Source organism: Elephas maximus, chromosome 7 (assembly GCF_024166365.1).
Source record: "Elephas maximus indicus isolate mEleMax1 chromosome 7, mEleMax1 primary haplotype, whole genome shotgun sequence".
Lineage (NCBI taxonomy): Eukaryota > Metazoa > Chordata > Mammalia > Proboscidea > Elephantidae > Elephas > Elephas maximus.
Window position 1 is genome coordinate 118,040,863 of NC_064825.1, and position 12,131 is coordinate 118,052,993.

Below are 12,131 nucleotides of genomic sequence, written 5' to 3' on the forward strand. Positions count from 1 at the left end.
AAGGTGATTCAACAGGATCTGGAAATTATCAAACAATATCATTAATATTACAAGCAAGTAAAATTTTGCTGAAGGTCATTCAAAAGTGACTGAAGCAGCGTATCAACCAGAAACTGCCAGAAATTCAAGCAGGATTCAGAAGGGGACTTGGAACCGGGGATATCATTGCTCATGTCAGATGGATCCTGGCTGAGAGCAGAGAATACCAGAAAGATATTTACCTCTGTTTTATTAACTGTGCAAAGGCATTCGACAGCATGGATCTTAACAAATTATGGATAACATTACATAAAACGGGAACTCCAGAACACTTAATTGTGCTCATAAGGAACCTGTACACCTATCAAGAGGCAGTCATGCAAGCAGAACAATAGGCTATTGTGTGGTTTAAAGTCAAGAAATGTGTGCATCCCAGTAGTATCCTTTCACCACCCCTATTCAGTCTGTATGCTGAGCAAATAATCTGAGAAGCTGGACTATATGAAGAAGAACAGGGCATCAGGATTGGAGGAAGGCTCATTAACAATCTGCGTTATGCAGATGACACAAGCTTGTTTGCTGAAAGTGTAGAGGACTTGAAGCACTTACTGATGAAGATCAAAGACCACAGCCGTCATCATGGATTACACCTCAACATAAAGAAAACAAAAATTCTCCAACCGGACCAATAAGCAACATGATGATAACCGAGAAAAGATTAAAGCTGCTAAGTATTTCATTTTACTTGGACCCACAATCAACAACCATGGAAACAGGAGTCAAGAAATCAAAAGACACACTGAATTGGGCAAATTTGCTGCAAAAGCCTTCTTCAAAGTGTTGAAAAGCAAAGATGTCACCTTGAAGACTAAGGTGGTCCTGACCCAAGCCATGGTGTTTTCAATTGCCTCATTTGCATGAGAAAGCTGAACAATGACTAAGGAATACAGAAGAATTGACACCTTTGAATTGTGATGTTGACAAAGAATATCGACTATAGCATGGACTGTCAAAAGAATGAACAAATGTCTCTCGGAAGAAATACAACTAGAATGTTCCCTAGAAGCAAAAATGGAGAGACTAGTCTCACATACTTTGGACATGTTATCAGGAGGAATCAGCCCATGGAGAAGGACATTATGCTTTGTATGGTGGAGAGTCAGCAAAGAAAGAGGAAGACCCTCAATGAGATGGATTGACACAGTGGCTACAACAATGTGGTCAAGCATGGCAACAATGGGGCAGGACTGGGTGGTGCTTCATTTGATTGTACATACGGTCTCTGAGCTGGAACCCCACTGAGGGCACCTAACAACAACAAGCAAATGGGATGACATTGTACACACTGTTCTGTGCCTTCTTTTTTTTTTTTTTTAGTATTTAAAAAAAATAACTTGGAAATGATTCTGAATCATTTAACTCAATAAATATTTATCAAGTGCTAATGTGAAACCCTGGCGAGTAGTGGTTAATAACTATGGCGGCTAACCCAAGGTCAACAGTTCTAATCCACCAGGTGCTCCTTGGAAACCCTATGGGGCAGTTCTACTCTGTTCTATAGGGTTGCCATGACTAGGAGGAATCGACTCCACAGCAACGAGTTTGTTTTCTTTTTTTTTTTTTAATGTGAGAGGAAGGAGCTCTAGTGATACAATGGTTAAGCACGCAGCAGCAAACTGAAAGTTTAATGATTCAAACCTGTGCAATGACTCCAAAGAAGACACACCTGGCCATCTGCTTCTACAAAGATTATGGCCAAGAAAACCCTATGGGGCAATTCTACTCTGTCAATGGGCTTGCTATGAGACAGAATCAAATCTACAGCACTGTGCTAGGTGTATACAGGGGGCTGTGCTTGGGCAGGGGTAGAGTACACTGTGATCAAGAACAGATATAGAGCTGGCTTTCTTGGGGCTTAGAGTTTAGGGAAGGACCCCTGGTTGCACAGTGGTTAAATACTCGGCTGCTAACTGAAAGGTTTGTGATCCGAATCCACCAGCCTCTACATGGGAGAAAGATGTGGCAGTCTGTTGCAGTCTGTTTTTGTAAAGATTACAGCCTTGTAAGTCCCTGTGGCAGTTCTACTCTGTTTTGTAGGGTCACTATGAGTTAGAATCAACTCAAGAAAAATAGGTTTTAGAGTTTAGGGAGTAGGTAGACACATTTTCAATCACAAATACATATAAATTTTATAGCAGCAGAAGTTCTACAAAGTAGGGACATTTGGTCACGGATGCTTTGAAGGAAGTGAATTTTATAAAAATATGTAGAACAGCAGAGCCTGGCTCATGGAGGTGCTTGCTTATGGAGCACATGGCTGGATACACTAAACATGTGGCATTACTTTAATCTACCACAAGATGGTGAAAACTCATAGAAGAAAATATGAAAGCACCTTCAGCTTTCCACTCCACATTCATCTCCCTTCAAATTAAGCTCTCCTCCTATGAGATAGGAAACCCTGGTGGTGTAATGGTTAAGTGCTACAGCTGCTAACCTGAAGGTCAGCAGTTCAAATCCTCCAGGTGCTCCTTGGAAACTATGGGGCAGTTCTACCCTGGCCTATAGGGTTGCTATGAGTCAGAATCAGCTTGATGGCAAAGATTTTTTTCCTATGAGATAATTCTCTTTTAACGGAGTTTTTAAATTTACATTTGTCTAAATATACAAAAAAAAAAAAAATACTATAAAAGCTTCCTTGTAATTACAATATTTTGCCCCTAGGTTCTCTTCCTGAGGGTTGTTGCTGTCAGCTGCCATGTAGTTGGCCCCCTAATCATGGTAACTTCACGGATAAAGGGACAAAACCCTGCTTGAATACCTGTGACCCATAGTGTTTTCATTGGCTGATTTTCAGAAGTCCATTGGTTGGCTTTTCTTCCCAGTTTGTCTTGGCCTAGAAGCTCCGCTAAAACCTATTCAGTATTATAGGAACATGTATTATAGGAACATGCAAACCTCTACTGACCGATGGTGGTTGTGCCTGAGGATCACTGGTGGGGAGTGAATCTGAGTCTCCAGCAGGGAAGGTGACAATTCTACCACTGAACCATCTTGAGGGTACCCACTGCTGTCCAGTCAATTCCAACTCACAGCAACTCTACAGGACAGAGAAGAACTGCCTCATAGGGTTTTCAAGGCTGAAATCGTTACAGAAACAGAGTGCCACACCGTTCCACCATAGAGCAGCTGGTTAGTTCAAACCACCTACCTTTCAGTTAGTGGGTGAGTGTTTAACCACTGTGTCACCAGGGCTCCTTACTTTGAAGGTAGGGACTACAGTTTTTGTTTGTTTTGTTTTTTAACCAATGGCAATCCTGGTTGGGTAGAGGATACACACACACACACACACACATTCATGTACATACATACACATGTATATGTTTGATTTTTAACGAGTGATCAAAACTCCTTCATTAGGATGGACTATGTTACAATTCAAGTTCTTGAGAAGTTTCATCTTTCCTCCAAACAGTGACTTCAAGATCAGTTTCCTTCCAATTTTTGATGCACCCAGATCCAATACATTTCCACCATGGTTTGGCAGAAGAAGATAGATGATACTGCATGGAATTTTATGGCCAGAAACAGAAATGATGTTACTAACTTTTGTCCCTATTCCATTGGCCAGATGTAGTCACATGGCCTTAGCTTAAATACAAAGCATCCTGGGAAATGTAGTCTTCCTGAGTGCTCAGAAAGAGAAGATGGACTTGGTGAGCATCTAGCCTGTGTATGCCACTCAGTAGAGGGTAAGCTCCCTGAGGAAAGGAACATTTTTTTTAATTATAAATGAAAGAATAAATCATTGTCCCAGAACTTTTGCATACATTGATGTTGTTATTTCACACACATGAGTTACAGTCACTCTTACTGAAATTCATGTAAAACAGTAATCCTTCATTTAGGAAGATCTTCTCTTTTTTTTTTTCTACAATGTTTACAATGAAATATCAGTATAGTCTTACCTATTCCCTTTCCTTAACAATGTTTCACACTATTTAAATCTAGTTTTCTTCCTCTTTTATTTATTTTCAGAATAATAAAATGAAAAATCGTTTTAATGTTTGCCTGACAACTATTTCCAAGTCCATAAGATCAAATTTCTCTGGAAATCTAAGGGAAATTTCATCTGGTTTCCCTCTTATTACTCCAATTCCTTTGGTAAAATCCACTTCGGAAAGTGTCTTCATCATTCTGGAAGGCTTTTAGCTTGAGGAATGCAAATAAAAAGCCTGTAGCTCAAAAGCTCTGAACCATGAACCCTACTGAGAACCTAGTAGAAGTTAGGGGCCCTCTTGAACACATGTGAATACTGACAAAATTCCCATGCCACATCTTCAGAGGTCATCTTTGACCTCTTGAAGCCTATCTATATACTCCGTAATGATCGAGGGACCCAATATTAATAATCTTTGCTCTAATAACGGCAGAGAAAGCCATTCAGGTGAAAAAGAGGATGGAGAACTAAGTGCTAAAGAACATAAGACAAACAAGGCATAATCCAAGGAGACCTGATCATACTGGCTCTACCATTAACTCTCTTCATGGTCCTGGCTGAGTCATATCAACTCTCACAATCATACTCGGTAATTGCTTTCCTTAAACTATAAGTAGCACAATAACAAAGATTGTGTCTGCTTTGTTCTTCTGGGCTATGATTGACTCTAACCCTCCTCTGTGCCTGGAAGCAAAGAAGGGTGTTGGAGTTGGGGCTTAGAAGACACTGGCATCTCTTGAAAATCAACTGCCTTAGACAAAGTCATTGAAAGGTTTGTTCCTTTTATTTTTCTTTGGGTAAAACCATTTCCCTGAGAAAGAGGAGGAAGGGCTGATTTGTTAGGCAAGAAAATTTCAGGGGTATTTGGGGATTCAAAGTTATTATCACAAACTCCTGTGTGCATTACTTTCCCAATATCTCAGATTCATCTATTTTTCATGAAACCTACTGCTATTAACCCGTTAGTGGGTTTTTAGCCCAGTCCAAGTGCCATCAGCACTCTCTTAGGCTGCAGTGATAGTCATCGGACTGAACTGCTCTGTCTTCACACTTCTGTTTATCACATTATAAAGAGAAGTCTTTTTTTTTTTTTTTTACTAAATTTTATTTGACCACATTGTGCATCTGATAAAAACGATTCAATGGCTGTCCATTGAATTTAAGGTATTCTAAAATCTTTAACATGGTCTACACAGTCCCTGTGCTGTCTGGCCCTGCTCATTCTACCTGCCTTATTTTTCCTGATGAATAAAAAATGTACTCATGGTCTAATGTAGAGATAAAATTTACACTAATGATATGACTGTCAGTGAACCATTAAAGTTTTTTGTCTCTCGATTTCATTGTTTGTAAATTGAGTCAGTTTTATTAAGTGGTATTGAACATGCTTCAGGACCCAAATTCTATGGTATTTTCATTATCATGATACCTATATTAAAATTATCGTGAACTGTAAATAATTCTTGAGCATCTACTGTCTGCTGACTATTCTCTTAGCTTAGTCCTTTTTATTTTGTTTTGTTTTTATCTCAAATGCATAAATGAAACAAGTCATTAGAGTTTTTCCAGGTAATTGGAACAATTACATTCATGATAATCTCTCCCCATATCCTTCCAGAAAGACAACTGAGCATTGTAATTGGTCACTTGGCACTGGAATAGCAGTTGAAGATTCTCTTTGCTTTCAGCAGTATATCCCAAAGGGATGCTCAAGCTTATATGTTCTCCCAGTATTGTTACGACTAGGAAGAAGATGCTTGTGGAAGGAGGAGAAGGTACTTTGTATTCTAAGGTAATGTGGGAAATTTGAATTTCAGGTGAAATTCTAATGAAATGACTGTTTATATTCACGATGATAGGCATTATGTTTAATTAATCTGGGGGAGAAGGACAATATGTCACAATATGGACAAAAGATTTTAAAAAACTCTTAATGTAATGAAAAACCATAGTATAATTTTACTTGATGAAACAAAATAAAGATTTCTTTCCTATGATGATTGATGAAGAAGGCTAAGGTGTCCCCAAATGTCCTCTCTTCAGGCCTTATTTCCTCTTGCAGTGAAGCAAGGAATTAGAGGTGTAGGGGATGTCTACTTGGGAGATGCTTTCATTCTCACAAAGCCTCTGTAGCTGCGGCAGACTGTGGTCCCTGCTGTCATCATTCAGGAGCAGCATTCGTCCTCAGAGTAGGTCAGTGCGTAGAAAACTTAAAATGGGTCAATATTTTCATAACTCCAAAATGCCTCATTTTCTGTATTAGGCAGTTCCTGGCATAGAAGCTCCTTGAGAGAGGGATTGCAATCACGTACCCCTTTGGGATAAGACTGTACATTCAATTTAACATACGGTTTCGGAAGTATCCGAGTAGGGTACCAAACTAAATTGCACATGGACATTAACGCTTGAGGGGCAATGAGAGATCAGTAAGAGGTCAGCTCCTTTCCGTGTGGTCACTCCAGAGGCAGCTATATCTGAAAGAGACTTCCTGGTGAAGGAAGATGTCTGATAGACGGGAAGGAGATGTTTTGTGAAGAGAAAGCTTCTTAGCATCCCTCGAATCCAATAAGAAATACGGCTAGCTTTAAGTCCGTGAAGTCATGGCAAAGAAATGTAGCTTAAAAACACCATCCCTCGTATCTACATAATTAAGAATGCTATCATATACCTCATGTACTATATTTCCTTCATTGTCTTTATAAGGAAGTTCTGGAGAAATGATTTTTGAAGTTAGTATCAAGAATGGTAATATGTTGCCTGGCCTTTAATCAAGGATTCTTTTTTTCCCATTTTTTTTCTTTTTTAATGGACACTGCTAATTATATATACAGGTTGAAAATTTTTAAGTCAAATCTGTGGTCCACCCAGAGCGGTGAGTAGGGCTTTGTGTGTGTGATTTAGGAAGCAGAGATTAAAAAAAAAAAAAAATTTTTTTTTTTTTTTTTTAATCTCTGCTTCCTTTTCATGTAGTGCTTTTTGTTTGTTTTTGTTTTTCACAACTTCTTAATATATGGTACTTACCTGTACTCTAGGAAGCCCTGGTGGCATAGTGGTTAAGTGCTATGGCTGCTAACCAAAGGGCCGGCAGTTCAAATCCACCAGGCGCCCCTTGGAAACTCTATGGGGCAGTTCTACTCTGTCCTATAGAGTCGCTATGAGTCAGAATCAACTCGATGGCACTGGGTTTTTTTTTTTTTTTTTTAACCCGTACCCTATGTCTCATACTAAGCCACCTTGTTGTTGTTAGGTGCTGTTGAGTCTGCTCCAACTCAAAGGGGCTCTGTGTACAATAGAATGAAACACTGCCCAGTCCTGCGCCATCCTCACAATCATAGCTACCTTTGTGGCCTCTGTATCAATCCAGCTCATTGAGGGTCTTCCTCTTTTTTGCTAACCCTGCATTCCAAGTTCTGATTATTAATGGATGTTTGCAGCTGTTGCTTCTCATTTTGAGATGTACCACAGCGGCAGATGAAGGTCCTGAATGCTTTACTCCAACCACGCCACTAAGGCTGAGCCTACTTTCAGGAGGCAGCTCTTCCCTGGTAATATTTTGAGTCCCTTCCAACCTAAGGGGTCCATCTTCCAGCACTATATCAGTGTTCCCCTGCTACTCATAAAGTTTTCACTGGCCAACTTTTTCAGAAGTAGATGACCAGGTCCTAATTCCTAGTCTATCTTAGTCTGGAAACACCGCTAAAACCTGTCCACCATTGGTGACCCTGCTGGTATTTGAAATACCGGTGGCATAGTTTCCAGCATCATAGCAACACATAAGGCACCACACTACAATAAACTGGCAGACAAGTGGGGAAGCCATTCTTAAACCTTTTTTAATTTGTAAAAGCTTTGATATATGCATTCAGATACGTATATATTCACACATATTTATTTTATACTTTAATAACTGTGGAAGAAAAATAGAAAGGCTAGAGGAGAATTGTCTCTTGCAATTTTAATTCCCAATCTGGTTTTGTAAACAAACTCAGCAATTGCTCAGCTTGTGTAAAAGAGCCACAATAAGGAAGGAATAGCTTCTGCAAGAGAAAACTAGAACCTCTAGGAGTCATATCACGGGTGCAGTTGGAAATCTTTGAGATTTAAAGCAAGTATATCTAAGGAAGGATTTGAGATGAGGAAATTATGAAATTTCAGAGAATGCAATTCTCAGTTTTAACATCTAGTATTTAAAATGCTTTCTCACATGTGATGTCATTTGAATTCAAAAAGTCCCACTGAACTATGAAAGTAGAGCTCTGTAGGGGATGATTTTATTTCAAATTGTCAGCAGCCAACTAAATGAGAACAAACGTCTCCTGATTCTGGATCTTAAGCTGCTTCTAGAGATATGCTTTGTTAAAAATGACCTTAGCACCCACAATTCTGAAATACAAAGAGAACTTAAATGTCACATATCCCATCTCTCTTTAGGTTGTTAAAAAAAACTTCTAGTTTAACAATAATTGTGATATCAAAATGTGTTTTAAAAATTGAAAATTATAGATGTATACCACTCTAGTTACTTGACAGGATGGCAACTAATAACAACAACAACCACTCTAGTGGGAAGAATTTGTCTGTTATCAAGTAGATGGAGTTCTGAGAGAACATTCTTTATTTTTCTAGCTTAATTTTAAATCCATGTCCTGGCATAATGGCCAAAGTAAGATTTTTTTTTCCCTAGCTTGAGAAATTTTGAAGTCATGGACCTATTAGCAAAAATTTTAAATGCCCTGCCAATTGGGAATCCTGGCTATTGCCATTCATTTCTCCCTTGATTGTAATAGGTTGTAGTAGAGGTCATCTGGGCTGTAACACGAAAGCTGAGATGGCCCTTCCCCCATTGTGGGCAATAGTCCAATCTCCTACTTCTACCTCATTTAGCCAGTTTTTAAAAACTCTTAATTCTAGAGAAATGCCATCAGTATTATGAACATAATTATCTATCAACTAGTGTCTTCACTTCACTTCAGAGTGTATAAAAGTAGCCATGGCTCAAATTCCAGTTATCTAAGTAAATCTAGTCTTTTGTTCAACAATTATGCAATTTCTATTCTATGACAAACTTTGGGCTCGGTTTTGGGGATTAAAAGATGAAAAAAAGTTACAACCTTCAAGAATATTATGATTTAGTGCACCACCAAAGATATTGCAAAATTCAGTTAGAATAATAAGATTAAGCTTGCCGATATAATTCTATGGAAAAAGACAAAGGACTCAAAGACATGAAAGAGTTACCGGAGCATTCTTTCAGACTTTCATTTTTATGTCCTTCACATGGTCCTCAGTCGCCCAAAGTATGATCAGAAGAGAAAGTTATTTAAGTTACTCCCTCCCCAAAAGGAAGAAAAGTTAGGTTAAAAATACGAGGCAATAAAAACTATGTTTCTTGCATAATGACTGAGCTCTTAAGACCGTAGTATAGAACTAATTTCCCAGCTATACAAAAGAGTAACACCTGGGTCAGCAGAACCATATCTCACAAAGAACAATGTATGTGCATCAGTTGGGATTTTTCATTATCTAAAACTGCAAATTATGAGAACATGGGAGTGTTGATATTTTAATTCATGACCTATTTATTAATCCTTTCACAGAAAGCGAACATTGAAGCCCAAAAGCAATGGAAGAGAAAAATTTCACCAAAGTGAAGGAGTTCATACTTTTAGGGTTCACAGCAAACTCAAGGTTACAGAGAGGGCTCTTTTTTATCTTCCTCATCATTTATGTCTTCAGTCTCTTAGGGAACATCACCCTGATTTCTCTGATCTGCAGTGATTCACGAATCCACACACCCATGTATTTCTTCATTGGGAACCTGTCATTCCTGGATCTCTGGTATTCTTCTGTGTATCTCCCCAAGATCCTGGTGACCTGCATCTCTGAGGACAAAAGCATCTCCTTTGCTGGCTGTGTAGCTCAGTTCTTCTTCTCCGCCGGACTGACATATAGTGAGTGTTACCTCTTAGCTGCCATGGCTTATGACCGCTATGTGGCCATCTCCAATCCTCTGCTTTATTCCCAAGCTATGTCCCCAAGGTTATGTACCAGTCTTGTTGCAGCTTCTTACCTTGGTGGCTTTATTAATGCAATCATCATCACCAGCAAAACATTTACCCTGAGCTTTTGTGGCAACAATGTCATTGATGATTTCTTCTGTGATCTTCCCCCACTTGTGAAGTTGGCGTGTGACGAGAAAGACAGTTACCAGACTGTGCTATACTTTATACTTGCCTCCAATGTCATTACTCCCACTGTACTCATTCTTGCCTCCTACCTCTTCATCATTGCTGCCATCTTGAAGATCCGCTCTACCCAAGGTCGCCTCAAAGCCTTCTCCACTTGTGGCTCTCACCTGACAGCAGTCACTTTGTACTATGGCTCCATTCTCTTCATTTACTCCCGGCCAAGCACTAGCTATGCCCTGGAACGGGACAAAGTAGTGTCAGTGTTCTATACTGTGGTGTTTCCAATGTTGAACCCTTTGATCTATAGTTTAAGAAACAAAGATGTCAAAGATGTGCTGAAGAAAATGTTAGACAGATCAAAGTTTTGTTAAGTGAAAATACTTTGTAAGCAAGGGTTATTTTCATCAGATTATCTCCATAACACTGTTATCAGCCTGTGCTCTCACAAATAAAAATTAAAAGAAGAAAAAATAAAACAAAAAATAATTGAGTAATGCAGAAACAGTGTTTTGCATTTGTCTTTTTAGTTATGTACTAACGTATTTCAATGTATTTTTAAAATAAATGGGGCTGGGACGTTTGGAAAACCTGCTGTCTGCTAGCTTAGACCAGAGTCTATTAAGCTGCTGGGTTTCTAAGATGGTTAAAAGAAAAGCTTATTTTTTATTTACACGTGAAAGTTCATAAATTGCCTTGTATAATATTTTAATCTATAAATAGGAATAAGACAGCTGGTTATGGAACCATTGTCTGGCTTTGATGGATGAAATGTCTTGCTTCAAATCCTGTAGTCCATGAGTGAGGAAGGAGGAATTTAAGCCCAGAAGTCTCACCTTCAAAGGTCCTTATTCTACTCGTTGGGAGAGAGCGGTTAGGAAGCAGTAAGAAAAATACCTACTGTAAAAAGGCCCTAGAAACAAGTTTTTTTGGGGTTTTTTTTTTTTTTTTTCACTTCTGATTCTGATTCTTGACTTGCCATGATCTAAAGATAACAGGTTGCGTTAGCAAGAGGCACTTGAGAGAACAAACATCTTTAGTTAGTGTCATTGTGAGCACCCAGCAAAATAATTTTTTCTCCTTCAACAATTAAAGATTCAAGAGCAAAAGCATAGAAGGTGTATAAGAGAGGCAGAAGTAGAGATGGAGATACAGACAGAAAAGGAGGCAGAAATAGAGGGTGAGAGAGAGAGATTCCAAAAAGTGTTAAATCTAAAGGAATACTTAGAAATTCTTTATTGGGGTAGTGTGACTAAAAAAAAATTATTCAAAACCAAACCAAACCCATTGCCTTCATGTTGATTCCGACTCAGAGTGTCCCTATAGGACAGAGTAAAACTGTCCCATAGGGTTTCCAAGGCTGTAATCTTTAAAGAAGCAGACTGCCAGGTCTTTCTCCTGAGAAGAACCTGGTGGGTTGGAACTGCCGGCCTTCCAGTTAGCAGTCAATCATTTTAACCACTGCACCACCAGGGCTCCTAATAACCATTAAGGTTATATAAATATCTGTATTTGTTTTCTCTTTCAGTTGATGAATAATGAATTTATAATTAAATTAAAAAAAAAAAAAAAAACCCACTGCTGTCTAGTAGATTCCGGCTCATAGCGACTCTATAGGACAGAGTAGAACTGCCCTGTAGAGTTTCCAAGGAGCGCCTGGTGGATTCAAACTGCTGACCTTTTGGTTAGCAGCCATAGCACTTAACCACTACGCCACCAGGGTTTCATTATAATTAAATGATAGAGAATATTTCCTTGTGATGCACGCATTTCTTAATTGTAGTAGTATTTTAACATATAAGACATGCAATTGTAACAACATAAAAAGGCCCTATTATTGGTTTCCAAGAATGAATAGTAGTTTGCTGACAGACAAGACAGGGAAGGGTAGCCTGGACATAGGGAAAAAGGAACAAAATTATGGACAACATGACACATGTCTACAAAATCTAACAAGTACAGTTTGG

General features: G+C 38.8%; 1 protein-coding gene across 1 annotated transcript; it reads left to right on the plus strand.

Annotated features, from left to right (window-relative positions):
- The first annotated feature begins 9,602 nt into the window (after nucleotides 1–9,602).
- On the plus strand, nucleotides 9,603–11,530 carry LOC126079512 (olfactory receptor 1013-like). The gene is made up of 2 exons (XM_049890575.1): nucleotides 9,603–10,513; nucleotides 11,524–11,530. Exons 1-2 carry the CDS (start codon nucleotides 9,603–9,605, stop codon nucleotides 11,528–11,530), a joined length of 918 nt encoding a protein of 305 aa, XP_049746532.1.
- Nucleotides 11,531–12,131: the final 601 nt, after the last annotated feature.